This window comes from Micromesistius poutassou (assembly GCF_964030765.1).
Source record: "Micromesistius poutassou genome assembly, chromosome: 7".
In the NCBI taxonomy this organism is placed as follows: Eukaryota; Metazoa; Chordata; class Actinopteri; order Gadiformes; family Gadidae; genus Micromesistius; species Micromesistius poutassou.
In genome coordinates this window covers 18,641,351-18,664,872 of record NC_140277.1, presented here as the reverse complement: position 1 = coordinate 18,664,872, position 23,522 = coordinate 18,641,351, and the positions used below count along the sequence as shown (strand labels likewise).

General features: G+C 46.0%; 3 protein-coding genes across 5 annotated transcripts in view; all 3 read right to left on the bottom strand.

Moving 5' to 3' along the window:
* The window catches only part of LOC311350679 (NACHT, LRR and PYD domains-containing protein 3-like), an 86,300-nt gene extending 84,399 nt beyond the window's left edge, over positions 1-1,901 (bottom strand). Inside the window, exon 1 of the mRNA XM_084470743.1 lies at positions 1,805-1,901. Coding sequence (XP_084326869.1) covers positions 1,805-1,872 — 68 coding nt within the window. The 5' untranslated portion in view covers positions 1,873-1,901. The remainder of the gene's footprint in view (positions 1-1,804) is intronic.
* LOC311350681 (NLR family CARD domain-containing protein 3-like) overlaps positions 1-23,522 on the bottom strand; it is a 240,816-nt gene that overhangs the window by 110,825 nt on the left and 106,469 nt on the right. The window contains exons 7-9 of one of the 3 annotated variants that reach the window (XR_014636669.1): positions 17,217-17,265; positions 15,659-15,720; positions 15,250-15,285 (exon numbers count right to left, since the gene is read on the bottom strand). Coding sequence is in view for 1 of the 3 variants with exons in the window: in XM_084470745.1 (XP_084326871.1) it covers positions 21,218-21,774 (557 nt within the window). In the remaining 2 variants the exon portion in view is untranslated. Of the gene's footprint in view, positions 1-15,249; positions 15,286-15,658; positions 15,721-17,216; positions 17,266-20,456; positions 21,775-23,522 lie in introns of those variants that run through there. The other 2 variants (XR_014636668.1, XM_084470745.1) reach the window with 2 other exon arrangements.
* On the bottom strand, positions 4,607-11,256 carry LOC311350085 (uncharacterized protein; the record flags this gene model as incomplete). The annotated part of the gene is made up of 5 exons (XM_084470120.1): positions 11,131-11,256; positions 10,946-11,045; positions 10,179-10,276; positions 9,875-9,928; positions 4,607-4,624 (listed from the first exon to the last, which is right to left on the bottom strand). Exons 1-5 carry the CDS (start codon positions 11,239-11,241, stop codon positions 4,607-4,609), a joined length of 381 nt encoding a protein of 126 aa, XP_084326246.1. The 5' UTR covers positions 11,242-11,256.

Below are 23,522 nucleotides of genomic sequence, written 5' to 3'. Positions count from 1 at the left end.
ATTTCTTAAAATATAGATTGGGGACTGAAGTACATTGTAAAATGAATGGAATTCACTAATTTGTAAGATGGTAGATCAAGGTAAATGTTGGGGTTTGAACAATTTTAAAGGTCTAGACCCTAAATGTGTCATTCTTTTACCAGACTTATTTATTATAATTTTTTATTGGTACAAATTAATATATGGTCTTGCTACTGACTGTTATCTTCCTAATATATTCCTACTAATTACAGCTTAGTGTTTGTTTTCTTTTCCCTGCAGTTTTAAATTTTAAAGTGTGAATGTCACTCTATGCTATCTAAGAGGGAACTTCTGTCATTATGTATCAGCCAACAGTGGACCCCTGTCATTCCATACAGTACAAGTGTGGACCATTTTCTGTAATGCAAATCAACAATTAAAATGCATTTCTTTAAAAAATAGACATTGTAAAATGTATGGAAATTACTAATTGTAAGATGGTAAATTAAGGCACATTTTGGGGATTGAACAATTTCAAAGGTCTAGACCCTTAAAATGTATTTTAGTTTTTTATAATTTTTTATTGATACAAATGAATAGATAGGAGCTTGCTACTGACTGTTCTAAAAACACTAACAAATCATGTGTGACATTTAATTATTACATTAGTTGAGATTACTATCTTTATCGTCTATCCTGTCTTAACTTTTAAAGCTGAGCCTTTACATTTTGTCAGAAAAATACACTAAAATATCATGTTTCAAGAGACTGGTTTTCTTTACTAAGTAGGCTGTTTAACAGCCCTCTACAGTCTGAATGACCTCCTGGGGCTGCAGGCCGTTCACACAATAGAGGAGTGTGATTGAAGCGACGTGTGTGAATTGGTCATTGAACTCCCAGCTCTGGCCAGCAGAGGCGCTGCTGAGTATGGACTAAACACTCACACACTTTCAGGTCCCCTCTTGGCAAAAGTTGAGAAAATGCACCAAAATGTTTTAGGCATGTTTTTAGCTTGATTTAAGGCATGACCAAGAGGGGACCTGAAAAATGTCCCCTCTTGGCTCGGAGGTCCCCTGTTGGTGAAGGTGTTACGACACCGAAGTCCCCTGTTGGATAGTTAGGCAAGTGCACACACACACACACACACACACACACACACACACACACACACACACACACACAGTCCTGTTTTTTATTGCAGAATAACAATATGTCGAATTGGTTGAGATGAGATTACTGACTGTTGATGTACAGGCTCCAAAATAATTTCTTTATCCTGACCTTGTTCCTTTATTTATACATGAATCAATTTATCTATACCTTTTATTCTTCTCTTACATGGAATTTCATTCAAAATAAACTTAGGAATGCTAATTTAGAACTACCGTATTGACCTGAATATAAGACAAGGTTTCTTTCCTGGAATTGCGTCTAAAAGAGTTGGGTTGTTTTGTATTCGGGGTCTAGACGACATTCCCGTCTTCCTGGTGATGAATGCCTTTCATTTGACCGACTCCTTGTGGTTCCATGCTGCTTCCCTTTCCCCGTAGGAGCTGGGCCCTAACAGTTACCGTACTTTACATCTTTACATCTTAAAAAAATATTTTTCTTCTCTTTAAAAAGTGGGGGTCGTATTTTGTCTTTTATCCAAAGAGAAAGTGAGTGAGCTGGAGGTACGAGGAGCAGGGTCCTCTTGCTGAAAGACGTCAACTCCAGTAGTGCTCAGGCTGAAGAACAACTGATCCATATTCTGATGACAAGCCGGGGGAGAAACAGTTCTGATGAACTCAGATATGGGTCAGATATCAAGTGGTCTGTTTCATCGTCTGTTTGAAACTCCTACCTCTCCTCTCTGGAGGGGCGTCCATCTTTAAGGTCAGGAGGACAATTCATAGAGTCGTCACTCTTCATGGAGACACAGCTGGGTCCAGGGGAGTCTGCTCTCTCCTGCTGCTCTGGGCTTCAACACACACACACACACACACACACACACACACACACACACACACACACACACACACACACACACAGAGCAGGTGAACATCACTATAAACACTGCTCTGATTATTGGATGTGAACTCTAGAGAGACAACACTGAATCAACAGAGTTTGAAGGTCCACAACTATTTATTTTCTCCTGCCTTGTTGGATCTGATCAGTACCCTGGAAGTCCAGAGTTCTCGCGAGAGCACAATTTGAATTTGCTCAGCAAGTCACTCTGGGAACAAGCAGTATAATCCCTCTCTGATTCCCCTCTCCCAGCACATTAACCGATCACATCGGTGTATCTGATATAGGCGGGCCAAAAGCGCTGCTGTTTTACCGATCGGATAAGGCGAGAGTCTTATCTATTGGTTAGCTCCGCTGGTCTGGATACGTCACCCCTTGTATTCTTCTGATTGGTCGTAGTGTTATCCAATTGCGTTCAGTGATATTTTCAAATGCATGCTTGGGGCCGCCCCTCGAGTTGGGCCATTTTCATTACTCGTTGCCAGACCCTACAGCTTTCTAGAGGTGGGTCTGGATTTCCAGGCTATCTGATCAGTAGAGTCTGATAACAACCAACTGGTCTGGTTTCATCGTATGTTTGAAACTCCTACCTCTCCTCTCTGGAGGGGCGTCCATCTTTAAAGTTAATAGGTATACTCATAGAGCGGTCACTCTTCATGGAGACACAGCTGGGTCCAGAGGAGTCTGCTCTCTCCTGCTGCCCTGGGCTTCACAACACACACACACACACACACACACACACACACACACACACACACACACACACACACACACACACACACACACACACACACACACACACACACACACACACACACACAAGATCAGGGGAACATCACTATTAAGAACACTCTGATTATTAGATGTCCAGAGTAGAGTTTGATATCAAGTGGTCTGTTTCATCGTCTGTTTGAAACTCCTACCTCTCCTCTCTGGAGGGGCGTCCATCTTTAAGGTCAGGAGGACGATTCATAGAGTCGTCGCTCTTCATGGAGACACAGCTGGAGGAGTCTGAGGAGTCTGCTCTCTGCTGCTGCTCTGGGCTTCAACACAACACACACACACACACACACACACAGCTTTTACTCAGACTGATGATGTCATGACGTATCACTGCTGAGCTCTGAGATGGACAACAGTCACAGACAGAGAGATCCTCTTCTTACCTCTTAGCTTTTCTTTTGCGGCCATGTTTCCCAGACAGAGTGGTCTTAGAGGTAGGACCCCCCTCCTCTCTCTCCACATCCATAGTAGACTGGAGACCAGACACAAACACAACTACATATTGTTCCTCTGGTCATTCAGCGTTTGGTTATTCTCTGCTTTTATAGAACCTGCTTATCAGTGGTGGACTCAGACAGTTTGAAGGGCAGGGGCAAAAAAATAAAAAGGGTGCATTCTGCACAACATGGGGCCCCACCAGCGCGCAAAAAGCTATGAGGCATCATGTATGATGAAATAGTCCTCGCCCTCATTAAGATTAGCACTACGTTATTATGAGGAGATCCAGATCAAAGTAATTAATGACATGGTACTGACAATTAAAATGATAACCTCTATGATAAAACCACACAGGGAACTATAAAACCTTTACAATATTTATTCCACAAACACCTTCATTAAGTAAAACACAGAGGGAACTACTAACATTTGTTCCACAAACACACACCCAGGCGTGATAATGTCCATGACAAAGCTATGATTTGGGAGCTTAGCAGTCGGAGCTTAGTAGTGGAAACGCGCCACTAGAGGGCACTCAATATGTTTTTCCACGTGTAAAGGGCAGCCAATAAGGCCCTTCCTCTCGTTGTCACCCCTGTAGAGGGCACTTTAGCAACACTTCTTCAACCATGGAGGCACCGGACGGGCAGAAGGGCACTAGCAGGGCCCCCATTAAGGCACGTTGCTCTAGAGGGCACATCATCATCACTTATTGTATGAAGGGGCACCCTAGAGGGCTCCCAATCATTTTTTGCACGTGTAAAGGGCAGCCAATAAGGCCCTTCCTCTCGTTTTCATCACTATTGAGGGCAGTCTCTCCGTCTCTCCGTAAATACGAGCATATCACCCCCATCCTTCAATCACTGCACTGGCTCCCTGTCTCATCCCGGATCAACTACAAAATTCTGCTACTCACTCATAAATGCATCCATGGACACGCACCTACCTACCTTCAAGAACTCACCACCCTACAGTCCACCACCCGCGCTCTCAGATCCACAAACACCCTGCTCCTCCAAATCCCGAGCACTAGGCTCTCCACCACGGGAGACAGAGCTTTCTGCTCGGCCGCACCGCGCCTATGGACCAGTCTCCCAATCCAGATGAGGGCCGTTCAGAACCTGGACTCTTTTAAAATAGGCCTGAAAACCTTTTTATTCAGAAAGGCCTATGGCTGCTAATAAGATTTCTTAACCTTGTCTTATAGTCTTTATTGAGTATGCTTTTGTTTTCTTTACCTTGCTTTTAACTTTTTAACCTTGTAGCACTTTGAGATCTCTTTGATGAAAAGTGCATTAGAAATAAAATTTATTATTATTATTATTATTATTATTATTAAGAGGGCAAAGACGTGGAGACGCTGCCCAGTGTTTACTACAAACCACTGATAACTTTATCACTCACACAGAACGTCTCAGGGCTTCAAGTGCGTCTGCAGGGGAACCAGAAGACAGATACGCTCACTATGAGGAAATCATCCTCTGAGGTTTTCTGTCCTGTTGAACCAGTCTGACTGACGACCTAAACTGACCTCATGACGTTTAGACCACACCCACATCCCCAGATCTGGCCCTCTTCCTCACGCACAATGACAATAATGACAATAGTACAATTAAAATGATCATTATGGTATTAATAGTAATAATAACAATAATAATAATATAATAACTCAATAATAAGAAGAATAATTGTAATACATATCATAACAATAAAATTTCAACAAAATACTTATAAATCTTGATCTTGATGATCATTTTACAAGTAGTAATAGTATTAATGATATTAAACATAATAATATTCAAATCCTTATTTGATTAATAGTTTGAATAAAGATGAATACAGTTTTCATGGCAATAAATGTCGAGATATGAACCAATTAATTAACAATGTCAGAAGTGTCAAGTAGACCAAAGTTTACAAAGCAGTAACATTACATTACATTACATTATGTTTTCATAAATATAACCTATGAATTATGATATGACGGAGCGTGGTGACTACAGTACCTCGTCTTCTCCCTGCTGTGATGAAGAGCTCAGCACCAAACCGTCCAACACAACAACAAGGAAAGAATGATGTGAACCAACCAGTTGGACCAGTTCCCCTCCCAGTTTAAAGTCCTGTCAGACTAACCTCTTATTGGCTGCTGTTCCATAACTTCACTCAGTGATGAAGAATAACCACTTTATTAAAATAGGAACGATGGACAGAGCTGTGATGTCTAGAAGCTCAGAGAAATACAAAGAGACACTTGATGGTTCAAACAGCAGGTAGAGACACTCTGATGCATCGCCTCACACGTCCTCCTCAGTTACAGAAAATAAATACCAGGACTTCATGAACACTTTACCATACATTAATGAAACATTCATTAACATTAGTGAATGCAGTAATAACCAGTATTATACACTATCATGTGTTAACATGTGTATTTAGTTCACTATTAGTAAACATGAACACCATTATGAAATGATTACTATTCATTAACTGTTAATGCTTATGACTGCATTAACTAATGTAAATTCATGGTTAATGTTTTATTATTAAGGTATTTAATGTATTAATGTACCTTATTGTAAAGTGTTCCCATGATTTCCATGAAGAGAGAAATGTAGATAATGTAGAGAATAGAAACACGTGACCTAGAGAAGGCCTCTCCTGTGCTCCAGGTGATCAGTACAATCTCACAAAGATCAAATCCTCACCACACGTCTTCTTCCTCATACCAAACCTGTGGCGGCCGCGCCTCCATTCATACCATCACTCTGTTGATCTCAAACACAGCGAGACGGTGGCTGACCTTCACCTTAATGAGTTTTCAGTGGAAAAGCATTTTAAACACAGAAGGTTAAAACAGTACAGGTTTATACCGGGTTAGATCTCAGCTTCTTCACTGTTTCTGCTCAATAAGAGTAAGAAAGGAAAAGACTGGACATAAACGAAGATAAATGTAATAAATAAGTGATAATGTTGAATGTTCATATCCGGTCTGCTCTGGTAGGGGTGAAGTTCCACTGATTATTAACTGAACGTATTCAATAATGTGATAAAGGGTCCATAAGGGTGGCAGGTCCATGTTGTCTGATTCCTATGTGCTGGTCTGTATCTTAAGGCTGGAGTCGGTTTCTCCCTGATGAAGATGTGTCTCATGGTGTCAGTCGGTCGTTAGGGCGGTTCCAGCAGCAGCTATTTCCTGGTGAGGCCTTCTCCTGACTGGCAGCCAAACTCATTGACATAACACATACCTCCTCTCGTTAGGAACGGTTTGGTTGGCATCAAGAGGTGCCAGTAACACGCCCTCTTGTGATGTCACAGTCTCCTCACCCCTACAAGATGTTTTGTAGCTGTTGAGAGACGGTGACATCACAAGAGGGCGTGTCATTGAAGGATGTACCTCCTCTAGGTGGCACAACCTACAACCTAAGATGAATATTGATGAGGGGACAGCCGGAGATTATCCAATCATGTTGGTTTAAATCCCTGATCCAATCCAAAAAGGCTCAAATCCGTCACGTGACCGCAGGGAAGGTAACTTAAATTGTTATGTATATTAAACTAACGTTAGTAAAACGCATTTCTCTGATAGGGTTATGGTTAGGGTTACGGTTAGTTCAGACAGTTCCTCAAGAAATACGTAAGTGGTGATTTAATGACAAAAACGTCCACCAGGTGTCTCAATTGAGTCGAATTATAAGAATTACATAAGTTTAGTAACATTTAAGTTACTCCAGGGCTGTAAGAATTACGTAAGTGTTCCGTAAGAACGATGAAACCCTAGTAGTAATTACATAATTTTCAGTAAATGACCCCTTCCAATGAACAGTGAAGTGGAGTCAGTGGCGGATTTAGAAAATTGGGGGCCCAAGGCGAAGATATGTATGGGGCCCACCTCATCCGATCTTTAAAATAGAAGGGAGGAAAAAAATGTACCGACTGAATGGTGGATAGGCAGGTAAAGCTAATCTACACAGAAGTAAAGGTTGGAGATGAGAAAAAAAATCTTCCCCTTTAAACCCTGCATACACTTCTTTACTCCAAAATGAAGATGGCGATCAGAGAACATACAAAGTGTAGCAGTACACAAACTACAGATAACACCTGTCTTTGCCAAAATGCCAGGAAAACCAGCACTGTTTATTATTTTTTTAATCAAATCAATATCAACATAACAGCAAGACAAGTAGTTATGGTAACCCCCCACAAATAGTCATACTTAGTAAATATTTCCAAGAGGAATAATTGACTTTGTATGCGTGAGGTTGCAATTGGCATTGCACTTGAGATTGAACATTTCAAACAAAGCTATATATATATTTACGAAAAAAAGAAATAAGAAAGAGAGGATAGATTTTTCTCCACATCACACGCTTCTGACAGTCCTACTTATTGACGTCTTCTCACAGGCCTTCACCTAGCGCCACTTCACAGCTGGCTGCTGCATGTTCAACGCTTTGGACGTTGTTGTTCCTGTCTGTATCCCCAACAGTAGCCTTAAAAAAAGTGTCATCTTTGGCAGCGTTGCCAAATACTTATAGAGGGGAAGTGAGGGTATAGGGAAGAGGGGAGGTTAGGGTATAGGGAAGGGTGGAGGATAGGGGAGGTGAGGGTATAGGGTAGGGGGAGGTTAGGGTAGAGGGGAGGTGAGGGGGGAGGTTAGGGTATAGGGAACGGGGAGGATAGGGGAGGGGGGAGGTTAGGGTATAGGGAAGGGTGGAGGATAGGGGAGGGGGGAGGTTAGGGTAGAGGGAAGGGAAGAGGTTAGGGTAGAGGGGAGGGGGGGGAGGATAGTGGTGAGGTTATAGGGGAGGGGGAGGTAAGGGTATGGGAGAGGTTAGGGTATAGGGACGGTAAGGGTATAGTTGAGGGGGGAGGTTAGGAGAGGGGGAGGATAGGAGAGGGGGAGGATAGGGTATAGGGGAAAGGGAGGTTAGGGTATAGGGGAAAGGGAGGTTAGGGTAGGAAGGAGGATAGGGGAGGGAGGTGAGGGGAAGGATAGGGAATAGGGGAGGTTAGATTAATTGGGAGCAGGGAGGTCAGGGTATAGGGGAGGGGGGAGGATAGGGGAGGGAGGTTAGGATAGAGGGGAGGTGAGGGTATAGGGAAGGGGGAGGTTAGGGGAGGGGGGAGATTAGGGTAGAGGGGAGGTGAGGTTATAGGGTATGGGGGAGGGTATAGGGGAGGGGGGAGGATAGGGGAGGGAGGTTAGGATAGAGGGGAGGTGAGGGGATAGGATAGGGGAGGCCACACAAACATGTTTTAAATTATTTTATATCATAAAACAACATCAGTATACATTTCAACATCTGTGCGCACAGTGAAACAATTCTGGGATGTGATTCAAAAACCATCAGTTCATCGTGAGACCATCTGACCCTAACTCTGTCCCTAACACTGAACCATAAGGAACCAGGAACCCTTGAAGGAACCAGGAACCCTCGAAGGAACAAGGAACCCTTGAGAAACAAGGAACCCTTGACAACCTGTGACATTAGTCACGTCCTGCGAGGTAGACGTTGAATCCGAAGTCTCCATCGTCCAGCTCTGATGAGGCGCCGTCGGTGGGTCACTGAAATGTTGGAGGAAAAACACAAATCGTTAGCCTTGTAGTATAATCTATGTTGTTAGCCATAGGCCAACGATGTCCATTACACTATGAAGCTACCGATGACGATTACGCTATGAGGCTAATGATATCAATTATGCTATTATGCTACAATATCAATTATACTATGAGGCTAACGATCTAGATAACACTATGAGGTTAACGATATTGATTATGCTATGAGGCTAATGAAATAAATTATACTATGAGGCTAATGAAATAAATTATACTATGAGGCTAACGATCTAGATAACACTATGAGGTTAACGATATTGATTATGCTTTGAGGCTAACGATATGATTATGCTATGAGGCTAACGATATATGCTATGAGGCTAATGAAATCAATTATGCTATGAGGCTAATGAAATAAATTGTGCTATTATGCTACAATATCAATTATACTATGAGGCTAACTATACAGATAACGCTGTGAGGTAAACAAAATCCATTATGCTATGAAGCTAACGATATCAATTATGCCAGGAGGCCAACAATGTTGATAACGCTATGGGACTACCGATGTAGATTATGCTGTGGGGCTACCGTTGTCGATTACCCTATGAGGCCTATGAGGCTTATATCCATTATGCTAAAAGGCTAACGATATCCATTATGCTTTGAGGCTAACGATATAAATGATGCCATTAGGCTAACAATGTTGATTATGCTTTGAGGCTACTGATATTGATTATGCTATGAGGTTAATGAAATCAATTATGCTATTATGCTACAATATCAATTATACTATGAGGCTAACAATATAGATAACGCTATGAGGTAAACAATATCCATTATGCTATGACGCTAACAATATAAATTATGCTAGGAGGCTAACGATGTCCAGCTATGAGGCTAACGATGTCCAGCTATGAGGCTAACGATGTCCAGCTATGAGGCTAACGATGTCCAGCTATGAGGCTAACCACATTCTGGGTCTCCCTCCAGATAGGTGGCTCCATCAGCTCTCCTCAGCCCAGGGTTCCTGATCATTTTGTGACTATAGTAAAACATTGTGTGAATTTAACAGCATAGCTCTGGTGGTGAAACGATGTAAAAAAAACTGTTAACCTTCCAGACTTGAGCAGTCCCATCGTAGTCCTCGTCTCGCTCCTGGTGGGTCGTCAGCTTCATCTGTTCACAATACGAACACATTAAAAGGGTGATGTTTCGTCACCAGCTGTTATGTTTTAGTGTCCACCTAGATGTACGCTGGATAAACTACAGTAGTAGTAGCAGCTGATGTGACCTTAATTACCTCAAATCACAGCTTTGGCTAAAATTCACAGAATGAAAAATTAATTAACACCCTATACGATCGTTAATTAAAAGGATCAAATAATTAAAAAGAACCTCCAGGTGTCAAGTGCTTGGTGATGGTTACCCTCCGTTCTCCGGTCCAGCCTGGTGCCCCATTCCTGGTCCAGGGGGATCTGGATACCCTCTGCTCCCCAGCCTCCGGTCCAGCCTGGTACCCCATGCCTGGTCGAGAGGGATATGGTCCAGGGGGGGAATCTGGTTAGCTGCTGGTCCCCAGCTCCTACAGTCCACCCTGGGGCCCCAGGCCTGCTCTAGTGGATCTAGTTACCCTACAGTCCACCCTGGGGCCCCAGGCCTGCTCTAGTGGATCTAGTTACCCTACAGTCCACCCTGGGGCCCCAGGCCTGCTCTAGTGGATCTAGTTACCCTACAGTCCACCCTGGGGCCCCAGGCCTGCTCTAGGGGATCTAGTTACCCTACAGTCCACCCTGGTGCCCCAGGCCTGCTCTAGGGGATCTAGTTACCCTACAGTCCACCCTGGTGCCCCAGGCCTGCTCTAGTGGATCTAGTTACCCTACAGTCCACCCTGGTGCCCCATACCTGGTCCAGCTGGATCAGGTCTATATCCTCCGGTCTCCCATTCCTGGTCCAGGGAGATCTGGATACCCACCGGTCCCCAGCCTCCGGTCTAGCCTGGTACCCCGTGCCTGGTCCAGGGAGATCAAGTTAGCTGCTGGTCCCCAGCCTCTAGTAGTCTACCCTGGTGCCCCAGGCCTGGTCTAGGGGATCTAGTTACCCTACAGTCTAATTAAGTGCTTTGAGTTTGAGAAAAGCGCTATACAAATCCAATGTATCATCATCATCATCATCATCATCCCTGGTGCCCCATACCTGGTCCAGCGGGATCTGGTCTCTGGTCTCCCATGCCTGGTCTAGGAGATCTGGTCACCTGCTGGTCCTCAGCCTCTGGTCCACCCTGGTCCTGGAGATCCTGTGAAGTCAAACAGCATCTTTATAGACCCGTGCACATAGCGGTCTTCAATCTAACTACCAACCCCCCCGCAGAAGCCCCTTACCTTGAGCTGGAATGACGATGGAGATCTTGGGGTGCTTTGGTCGTCTCGTTGCAAAATACAGCCAACAGACTTACCTTGAGCAGATCTAGTAGTTTGTTGCTGTTGGTTCATGTACAAATAATTGACTATACATTTCATAACCCCCCCATTTAGCAAATAATTCCAACCCATAAACAAGGCTGACAACAGTACAAAATAACAAACTGTTCTCATGCCTTTTGTCTACTTCCTTACTACTCTCTGAAACATTGCATGCACATCGCATGAGCGTTGCCTTACTGATCAGGGTGTGATCTGATTGACCAGAGATGCATGCTGGGATACTGTGCCATCTGACGCCTACAGTTCTGTAGCCGTTCCCCCTCAGGAGAAACCAAGTTTTCAAAAGGCTGTCGTGACATCAGTTACATGACCTGGAACGTCCGTCAAGACCGTGACAGGGACTCCCCAAGGAGAAACGCCAAAGGGTAGGCTGTGAGGCTCCCCCTCTCGGCGACTAGAATACAACCCAGCTCTTACAGGAGAGAATCATGGAGCACATTTCAACGTTCCTCTTCATAGACCTTGAAGCCCCAGTGAGGCTTTCTTCACCTCCACTTCTGAAGAAGAGCACAACTGCAGCTCGACAGGGACGCTAGTTGGAATGTTTCCAAGATGGTTTCCGATTCAAGGGGGACCCATCTCCCAGGTCCAACTAGTCTCGTCGTTACAATTCAGCCCGAGAAAGACTTCAGGGCAGATCTCAGGGCAGGAGTGCAAGAGAACCAGAGGGCTTACCAGCAGTCCATCATGTTGAGGTTAGGTAGGGAAGCCAAGTAGCAGACTGGTTCATCTTCCATCTTCAGTCAGTTGGTTGGTTTCTCATCCGATTCTGTCCATTCGGAATGCCGTTAGTCCATCTTCCATTGTACCAAGTAGCCATTGTCACTTCCCATTGTTTGCATGATTCAGTCACACTGGAGTCCAAGCTACATGACAATCAAGTCATCCTGTCCAGTGTGTAGAAGGGTCAAATTGAGATCCAGATGCTAGATCGCTCCAGGCTCTTGCTGTATTCAACACCCACTTTGTTATCCTCTTTGATTTAGGCCACAGACTTGAGTCATCCAGAAACGTCCGACCAAAAGACACTCAAGGGTGTTTCAGGAAGAGTAGCGTCCTGCTATAGTTGAAAATTTAAATGTTAATGTAATACAAGCCAAGTAGAAAGATTGCCCCTCACACATGTAGTGCCCAGTACCAAGTTAAAGAATGCCCCTCTCACACTGAGTGCCCCTTGCCAGGGCAACGAGTGCCCCTCTCACACTGAGTGCCACTTGCCAGGGCAACGATTGCCCCTCTCACACATAGTGCCCCATGCCAGGGCAACGATTGCCCCTCTCACACATATTGCCCCATGCCAGGGCAACAATTGCCGCTCTCACACATAGTGCCCCGTGCCAGGGCAACGATTGCCCCTCTCACACAGTGCCCCGTGCCAGGGCAACGATTGCCCCTCTCACACAGTGCCCCATGCCAGGGCAACGATTGCCCCTCACATGAAGTAGTGCCCCATGCCAGGGCAACGATAGCCCCTCACATGAAGTAGTGCCCCATGCCAGGGCAACGATAGCCCCTCACATGAAGTAGTGCCCCATGCCAGGGCAACGATAGCCCCTCACATGAAGTAGTGCCCCATGCCAGGGCAACGATTGCCCGTCTCACACACTTAGTACCCAATGCCAGGACAACGATTTCCCCTCACACTTAGTGCCCCATGCCAGGGCAGAAATTGCCCCTCTCATACTTGGTACCCAATGCCAGGGCAACGATTGCCCGTCTCACACTTAGTACCACATGCAAGGTTAAAGATCACCACTCTCACACTGCAGTGCCCCGTGCATAGGCAACGATTGCCCCTCTCACACTTAGTGCCCCATGCCAGGTTAAATATTGCCCCTCACATGAAGTACTGCCCCATGCCATGCAAAGATTACCCCTCACACACTTAGTACCCCATGACATGCAAAGATTGCCTCTCTCATATGTAGTGACCCAGGCCAGGTTAAAGATTGCCCCGTACTAGGTTAAAGATCACCCCCCTTTATTTTCAGTTATTAGATTGTGCATTATACACAAAGGATGACAATACTGAAAGGAATACAAAGCCAAACGATGTACTGTAAAATAAGCCACAATACCTACCTGAGGTGTCAGATTCAAATTGTGTCCAAAATTCTCAGAACTCTTTCCGGTATCGTTCGAGGTTGGTTATTGATGGAGCGCAAGGTGTCTCCAAAACATAAATGAGGTTGACTCCCGTCCCTGAATGGACGTCTGACAGAACAGTGGTTTCCTGAGTGAGTATCCTTCAGATGCAAACAGAGGCAGAGGACAGGCCCAGGGTTGGATAGGAGTGGCGAGAAGGACCGCCCAGTGTTGGGTTTGTAGGTCTTTGAGAAAGGAGATACCAGTGGAGGTTTTGACGGAGAGACCAGCAGTGGGTTTGTAGGTCTTTGAGAGAGGAGAGACCAGTGGTGGGTTTGATGGATAGACCAGTGGTGGATTTGACGGAGAGACCAGCGGTGGATTTGTAGGTCTTTGAGAGCAGAGAGACCAGTGGAGGGTTTATAGGTCCTTGAGAGAGAGACCAGTAGTGGGTTTGACAGTGAGACCAGTGGTGGGTTTGACGGATTGACCAGTGGAGGTTTTGACGGAGAGACCAGTGAAGGTTAAGACGAAGAGACCAGTTGTGGCATTGTAGGTATTTGAGAGAGGAGAGACCAGCGCTGGGTTTGTAGGTCTTTGAGAGAGGAGAGAACAGTGGTGGGTTTGACAGCGAGACCAGAGCTGGGTTTGTAGGTCTTTGAGAGAGGAGAGACCAGTGGAGGGTTTGTAGGTCTTTGAGAGAGGAGAGACCAGTGGAGGGTTTGTAGGTCTTTGAAAGAGGAGAGACCAGTGGTGGGTTTGACTGAGAGACCAGTGGTGGGTTTGACGGAGACCAGCGGTGGGTTTGTAGGTCCTTGAGAGAGGAGAGACCAGTGGAGGGTTTGACTGAGAGACCAGTGGAGTGTTTGACTGAGAGACCAGTGGTGGGTTTAACGGAGACCAGTGGTGGGTTTGACGGAGACCAGTGGAGGGTTTGTAGGTCTTTGAGAGAGGAGAGACCAGCGGTGGGTTTGTAGGTCTTTGAGAGTCAGGGTCAGACCAGTGGTGGGGGGGCTGGTGGGTCAGACCAGTAGTGGGGGTGCTGGTGGGTCAGACCAGTAGTGGGGGGGGCTGGTAGGTCAGACGAGTAGTGGGGGGCTGGTGGGTCAGACCACTGGTGGGGGGGCTGGTGGGTCAGACCAGTGGTGGGGGGGCTGGTGGGTCAGACCAGTGGTGGGGGGGCTGGTGGGTCAGACCAGTGGTGGGGGGGCTGGTGGGTCAGACCAGTGGTGGGGGGGCTGGTGGGTCAGACCAGTGGTGGGGCGGCTGGTGGGTCAGACCAGTGGTGGGGGGGCTGGGGCTTGAAGGTGTACGGAGGGAAACGTTGGAACGTGCTCTGTGGTTCTCAGGTGCAGGAACCAGGTTGGGTTCTAGTTGCTGAGAGGGACAGCCCTCACATCTCACCCCCTGGTGTGTCTCCTTGAGGAGTCCCTGTCGCCATCCTGAAGGACGTGCCAGTTCATGTAACTGACATGACGACGGCCTCTTAAACACTTGGGTTCCCCTGAGGGGGAACGTCTACACAACTGAAGGCCTCAAACAGCGCAGAACCCTAGCATGCATCTCTGGTCAGTCAGACCACACCCTTATCAGTAGGACAACACACATGGGATGTGATGCAATGTTGAGGAATTTAGTAGGAAAGTGGACGGAAAATGTATTTTCTAGGGACGAATGAAAAGTATTTTCTAGGGACGAATGAGAGGCATGAGAACGGGGGGGGGGGGGGGGGGGGAAGAGAGAGAGAGAGAGAGAGAGAGAGCCTACAAGGGGCGGGGCAGGGCCTATGAGGGGTAGGGCCTATGAGGGGCGGGACAGGGCCTATGGGGGGGGGGGGGGCAGGTCCTACAAGGGAACCGGTTAAAACTAAACCCTGTCAGCCCACAACATTAAAAGAAAATGTGGTGACTTACAGTTAGCTGTTTCTTCTTCTCGTTATACTCACAGAATCAGTTTCTTCTTCTTGAGCTGTGAAGGAGAGCAACGACATTAGTTTTACAGCTAGTTTTACAGCTAGTTGTGTGTGTGTGTGTGTGTGTGTGTGTGTGTGTTTTGATTAGTGATTAATCCTATCAAAATAAGTTATTAGAATAAGTTATTTTTTCCCATTTAACTACGACGGTAACCGAATGCGTTGTCATTGTGTGACGTCATGTCCCCGCCCCCTACGTCTTCCACCAACTCCATCATCGAGTCATTGATAAATATCAGCAGCCCCGTCACCCGGCGAAAAATATCAATTAACTAAATTAAAAACAGCTTACGACGAATTACATCCAGAACTACCATTATTAAACATATCAAACTATTAAGATCAATTGTAAATAAATGTCCTACTCACAGCAGGTCCGGATGTAGCGGGCCGTTTCACTTCAAAAAGTGTTCGTTAACCCGACGGTCAACCTGGAGAACAAAGGACCAGACGGATCATTAGTTACATTCATAACTTCAACCGGACGTTTCTAACCATGCTTTGGTTCTAAAATAACGTCAATATTAACCGTGTAATGGAGACGGCTCAGCGTCTTCTTCAATCTAACCGGTTTGATGGAGTCAACAGCTGACGCAGCGCGAGCAGCAGCAGCACAGTGAGGCTCAATGGAGACGCAGCGCGAGCCGCACCGAGACCCGCGAAATAATCAGCGGATAATCAGCGGAACGACACGCAGGTGTGCGCCGCCATGTTATTCATTCATTAAAACATTTAATCCATTACGTTTACATGTGATACTTTGAAACATCTGAATTTGTTCCTTATTATTTGTAATTCAATGCGTGTGTGTGCCCGTGTGTGTGTGTGTGTGTGTCCGTCAAAGCGCGCCTCCATCATGGAGTCATTGATGGGCCCGTGACGATGCTGTAGTGCCGGAGGAAAAGGAGGACGTAGGCGACGTAACAACAACTTCAAGTTTTAATTGAAAAACTACAACATACCAATGATTCTCAGTGCATGGTAGAACAATCAGTGCAACAGCATAAACCGTCCCTCTAGACCCCGTGTCTCGTAACCCGTTCCCTCCCACTAGATCACTCCCAGTAAAGGCTCATTTATGCTCGACGTACGGACGTAATTGTACGCGTCCGTTTCTAACGTTGTTACCGTCACTGCTCACATACTTCCATGCGTCCTTTACGTTGGCATAGATGTTAACCAATACATCCACTAGGGGGCAGCGCAGAGTCAAAAGTTTATGACAACAAACCATAGACTGTAAAAAGAAAACAACAAACATGGCGACTATGGAGGAGGTCTTGATTATGTACATAATAAATAAAAGAAGAAAACGGGCTCGTTGTAAGAGGCGGTGGTCGGTAAGGCCGTTAAATTCATCGCGGCTGGAGGACGGAGAATTTTTCTCTCTCGTCCGTCCGATGCGATCTATGGACACAGAGCGCCACTTCCAGTATTTTCAGATGTCGGCTGGGGCGTTCGATGACTTGCGCCGGGTGGCCCCTCACATCCAGCACAAACCATCACACAGCGCGCCTGTGAGTGTGGCGGAGAGGCTTGCTGTCACCCTGCGCTACCTTGCCACAGGAATGAGCCAGCAAGCTTTGGCAGCAAGCTCTAGGCTCCGTATCGGGTAGTGACGGCAACAGCGCCCCCACGGCTTCCGGTGGTACTGCTCCGTTTGGTGCGTATCCGTAAGCTTTGTGGAAACGGTCGAAAAACGGACGAAATGAACGCAGAGTACGGACGAAAGGCTCCGTCCGTATCCGTATGCGTATTTAACGTTGAGCATAAATGAGCCTTAAGAGGGGAACACGAACACATAATGTAGTCACTACAATGCGAAGAATACGAATGAATTAAAATAATATAATAATTAAACTTATGAAGTAGGCCTGGCAAAAAAATTAATAATTAGAATAAATAAATCCATAACTGTTGTACTTACAGCAGGTCCGGAGGCAGTGGGCCGTTAACTTCAAGAAGCGTCAGTCAACCTGGTCGACAAAAGGACCGCATTCATCATTAATAACTCCTCATTAAAACCGGAGACATAACGAGTCACGGGTGTCACTTTAAAACAGACACGTCCCACTGTTTTCAAGTTCAGTCGGTGGAATCGGGTCACAGTTGACCGTGTGTGAGTCTGGAGCCGTTGGGCGGTTCAACGTTTTATTCAAACTGACCGGTTTGATCTGGTGGACTAACGGCTGAGGGAGCGCGAGACGCGGAGAAACCCGCGGAATAACCGGAGGAACTACATGCGTCATGTTTTTTATTTATTTTAAAAGTAATTACATTTTGTGAATTGAAATTAAAATATTGTATTCATGACGGTTAGGCCTACATGTGTTAATATGAAACGTTTGAATTTCTTCTTCTTTTTTTATCCAAACAACGCGTTTCAAGGGGAGGAGTGGGAGGAAGGTGTGTGTGTGTGTGTGTGTGTGTGTGTGTGTGTGTGTGTGTGTGTGTGTGTGTGTGTGTGCAGTAGCGGACCTACCATTAAGGCGGAGTAGGTGAATGCCTTAGGCCCCCAACCAGTAGGGGGGCCCCCAACCAACCTCAATTTTATTTTTATTTTTTAGTACACAAACAGAGACAAAGCAAGACGAGTCTAAACGCGAAAAAATAAAATAAAGGGTTAGGAAATAAAGTTACCCAAGCGGCTCAAATAAAAGAAAAAAGCGAAAAAGACGCAGATAAGTATTTGGCAATGCTGCCAAAGATGACACTTTTTTACAGCTATTGTTGGGGATACAGACAGGAACAACAACGTCCAAAGCGTTGAACATGCCGCTACAGCAGCAGCAGCTAGCTGTGAAGTGGTGCTAGGTGAAGACGTCAATAAGTAGGACTCTGTGTCAGAAGCGTGTGATGTGGAGAACAATCTATCTTTTTTTTTCTCTCTCTCTCTCTCTCTATTTTTCTTTTATATATATATATATATATATATATATATATATAGGTTTGTTTGAAATGTTCAATCTCAAGTGCAATGCCAATTGCAACCTCACACATACAAAGTCAATTATTCTTCTAGGCAATATCTGAGTATATGGCTGTTTGTGATGTTTTGCTAAGTAGGCCTAATAAACAGTGCTGGCATTTTGGCAAAGACAGGTGTTATCTGCAACCATATTCTCTGTTGGGTTCCATCGTGACTATTAGTTTGTGTAGTGCTACACTTTGTGTGTTCTCTGTTTTCCATCTTCATTTTGGAGTAAAGAAGTGTATGCAGGGCAGTGCCGGCGCTCCGCACACGTTTACATAACACATACCTCCTCTCGTTAGGAACGGTTTGGTTGGCATCAAGAGGTGCCAGTAACACGCCCTCTTGTGATGTCACAGTCTCCTCCCTCCTACTAGACGTTTTGTAGGTGTTGAGAGACGGTGACATCACCAGAGGGCGTGTCATTGGAGGACGTACATCCTCTTTTCAACGCTACCTCACTGTCACTTTAATGCACTGTAGAATGTATGCCGATGTGTGTGTGGGGGTGTGGGAGGGTAGAGGGGGTTTCTGTGTATAGCTGGACGTTGTATTGTTTTGTATTGTTTCATGTTCTTTTTACAACTATTTATTTTATAAAGCACCAAGAGGACTGCCATCCAATTTCATTGTATCCTGTGCAATGACAATAAAGAATTATATTATTCAATCATTATTAGGTGGCTACTTAAAAACTACAACCTAAGATGGCTGCCGCACAAGAAGGATCCAGAATGACGGCGTTGTGTTTTTAAGAGTGAAACTACAACATCCAGGATGTGTTGGTATAAAGAAGAGACACAATTCAACAAGGAACAGTGACACACAAATATATAAACATCACATTCACAGGGTTGCCAACTTTTGGTTTTTGGCCGGAGTGAGACTCTGCTACTGGTCCAACTCTTTAACCAGTAGGCCACGGACGCATTAACTGTTTTAGAGACGGTGTTTTGGAGGCCTAAATAAAATCATGGTAAAAAAGAACACACTGTAGTGACCTACAAGGGCATTAGAGGGAGACGTTCACCCGGTCACCTGCGCCTTTAAGAGAGAGGGCGGGTGGAGGAAGGGGAGGTCCTTTAAGAGAGAGGGCGGGTGGAGGAAGGGGAGGTCCTTTAAGAGAGAGGGCGGGTGGAGGAAGGGGAGGTTCTTTAAGAGAGAGGGCGGGTGGAGGAAGGGGAGGTCCTTTAAGAGAGAGGGCGGGTGGAGGAAGGGGAGGTCCTTTAAGAGAGAGGGCGGGTGGAGGAAGGGGAGGTCCTTTAAGAGAGAGGGCGGGTGGAGGAAGGGGAGGTTCTTTAAGAGAGAGGGCGGGTGGAGGAAGGGGAGGTCCTTGGCCGGCACACCGGGTCCCTGGCTGTATGTGAATTGGTAGTATAGTAGTATAGTATAGTATATATATACATATATATATAGTATAGTAGTATAGTATAGTAGTATAGTATAGTATATATATACATATATATATAGTATAGTAGTTTGGTAGTAAACAAACCCAACCTGCCTTCGTCTCCTGTGTCGTTGTTTTCCGCACTTCCACATTGGTGACCCCGACGTGATAAAGAACTATGTCGAAACCCGAAGAAAGCAACGGCTGCTCTGCAATGCCTGGACCGAGCGGGGCTGGAGGAGCTGTAAGCGTCTGCACCGCGACCATCAAGTTGCCCGAATCTTGGCAGCGCAACCCGCGGCCGTGGTTTCAGCACATGGAAGCCCAGTTCCAGCTAAGAGGAATAACGCAGGACGTTACGAGGTACTTCCATGTGGTGGCGGCGTTGGATGCCTCGACGACGGCCAGAGCGATGGCACTGCTAGAGGCTCCACCGGCTGTCGGGAAGTACGACGCGCTTCATCCGCCGCCACAGCCATGGGACTCCCTCACAGCCCCCATACGGTGGACCCTTCCGCGTCCTGGAGGCGGAGCTAAGAGCTTTGTGGTGGACCTGGGGGGTGAACCAGAGCGGGTCACAGTGGACCGTCTCAAGCTCATCTGGACGTTGACAGACAGACAAGACGAGTAACGTATGGTGGCCGTTATCAGGTTAACGTTATCAGGCGGCCCAAACGGCTTAGCAGGAGGGGGTCAAGGGCTCCGCCCCCCGCCCCCCCCCCCCCCCCCCCCCCCCCGCCCGGGCCCCCCGGCTCCGATTAATACAATTAGAATAAAGTAGAAACACTACCATCTAGTGGCCATACTCGGTTATAGCACCAACTTTATTTTATTTGTTTAAAAAACTACATACAAACATCATTCATTTAAACATGATTATTTGTTTTTGTAGCTTGAACAATAAATTACTCTTTAAAAAAACACATTTTTAAAAACTCATATTTAATAATATCTATCCCGATTCATAACCCCAGTACATTTAATACACTATCTATCCAGATTCATAACCTCAGTACATTTAATACACTATCTATCCAGATTCATAACCCCAGTACATTTAATACACTATCTATCCCGATCCATGACCCTGCTTGTTTCAGTAAAGTTAAGGACTGTTTAAATCATCGTCATAAATCAAATCAACATCAACATAATATAAAGCAACTTGAATGTATTTGTACAAGAATAATAAAGTGTTTGATACAAATATACTACAGAATTTACCAATAGAGCGATCACTAAAGATAGAAATGTAATAATTACTGATAACTGAGCGATTTATTGAGCATCACTGAAAACACACCTTTTTAAAATAGCTTCCATCATCAAACTCTCCTCATCTGAACAATTCATCTTTCTAACTGTAGAGGAAGCTCAATGCATAAGATTTTTAATAACTGTAGAGGAAGCCAAAGATATGATATTGAGGATAATGAATTCCCTGTTGCATAAAAAAAAGTTTTTGAGTTAAAAAAAACAACAGAACGTGTGTGTGTGTGTGTGTGTGTGTGTGTGTGTGTGTGTGTGTGTGTGTGTGTGTGTGTGTGTGTGTGTGTGTGTGTGTGTGTCAATACAACTGACTCAGAGAGAGTGAGATACTAGAAGCCGTAAACCCAAACCCAGACAGGAGGTCCTCCTGGGTGAAGGAGGTCCTGAAGGTGTAGAGGTGTGTCAGTGTGTCTGAGGACCCTCCTCCACCTGGGGACACTCTGTAGAAGGACAGAGAGCCAGCAGGCCGGTCCAGATACACTCCTACTCTGTTAGAGCGAGGGGGGGGGAGACGGATGGAGGTTGTTATATTGTTGTGCTGGGCATAGTAACGGTCATCATGACCCCAAAGACACCAGGACTTGTTGTTCCCTCCAATCTTGCTGTCATCACCCTCTCCTCTCCTTGTGATTCCTCTGTATGTCACTCCTACAGCAACACCTCCTTCCCACTCTACCTCCCAGTAACAGCGACCAGTCAGAGCCTCTCTTCCCAACACCTGGTGCCAGCGGTCAAATCTCTCTGGGTGATCAGGATACGGCTGCTGCTCTTTAACCACCGTCCCCTTTCTGTTGTCCTCAGACAGAGAGAGTCGACTGCTGGCTGTGTTTGGGTCCAGTGTGAGTTCACAGGCATCTGAGGGGAGAACAAGACACCGTTACCAGGGCCGGTTCTACACTGAATTGTGCCCTAGGAGAGACTCCGCCCGAGCGCCCCCCCCCCCGCGATCGGGATGGGGGGGACGGTGGGGGGCGATCACAGGGTTGTTGACGGGGGGGGGGGGGGTGGGATCGGGATTGTTTCATTTGGGCGCCCCCAACACATTTTGCCTTTTGCTTCTCAAAGGAAGGCTAGCGTCCATATGAGAGAAAATAATAACTGATGACCACAAAGCACTGCACACACACACACACACACACGCACACACACACACACACACACACACACACACACACACACACACACACACACACACACACACACACACACACACACACACACACACACAGTCCCGCGGTCGCACATCCAAGCAACTCATAGGAACGAGCTCTTAAAGAGGACATATTATGGTGTTTTCTCAACAAGTAAACATAGCATATGAGTTCAGGAAAACATGTTTTTGAAGCTGTTTGCTGGAAATAGCTTCTGGGAAACAAAATCTCTCCTAGCGCTATTCCCCTCTGTTTCAGTCCCTTCACAATGTGCTGTTTCTGGTGTCTGTAGCCTTCATGCAAATGAGCTGCTGCCCATTGACCAATCAGCTGTCAGAGTGAACCACAGCATGGAGGAGAAGTGATTGTTGCCGTTTGCGGACTCCCTGAGCTCTATATCTATATAATATAATAATAATAATAATAATAATAATACATTATATAATATATATGTATCTATGTAATATAACTAATATCACGGCCAAAAGCTATGTGCGCCTCTGATGATATTATGAATCATAAAGACTGCGTCTGACGTCTCTGGTACTTCCACAACAAGTAAAGACTCGTAGTGGGGGTTATCTCGGCCATGGTTCAGAAGAATTGGGGGAAAGGGACTTTGGCTTTGACTCTCTGAAGTCCGGATTGAACCGCGACATGGAGGAGAAAGGGATTGTGCTCCCGGAGCTGAGCTGCCGGACTGCCGCCGAAGCTCCCCCGCCGTACTCCCGGAGCGGGGCTGCCGGACTGCCGCCGGAGTTCTGGCGGCAGTCCGGGAGCTCCGGCGGGGGAGCTTCTCCCTGCCAGGCGGTCACATCTATTTCTGTATGGAATCTCCCTGCTTCTGAAATGCGCGAACATCTCCGCCCAGCGCTCGTCCGCTGGTCCAGGTCCACAAAATCGTATCTATGCTCTGATTGGAGGGGGGTGGGGAAGTGGGTGGTAATATGCAAATGTGCCCCCCCCCTCCTGTGTAGGAGGGGGCGCCGAAACTGACTCGCTCGTTTGGTAACTGTAGGCGGGGTACTTTCAGAAATGCATATCTCACTCAAAAAAGCATGTACAGACTTATTTCAAAGTTTGTATGCGTGTAGCAGCACCAGAGACCCAAAACAACAGCCCAAATCCCAGGAAAAGTGTTGTTTTCATAATATAATAATAATAATACATTTTATTTATAGGGCGCCTTTCAGGACACTCAAGGTCACCTAACAAGCATAGAAAGAGATCAAGACACAAATTAAAACAAATTTTAAAAAGACACAGAGCTTGCAGCATATTTCTAGTCCATGTGTGAGTATGCCTGCCTAAATAAGTGTGTTTTGAGGTGGGATTTGAAGGGGATAGGTGAGTCCATGTTTCTAATGTCCGGGGGAAGGCTGTTCCAGAGGCATGGGGCGGAGCGGCTGAAGGCTCGTGCCCCCATGGTGGACAGACGAGCTGGGGGGACGT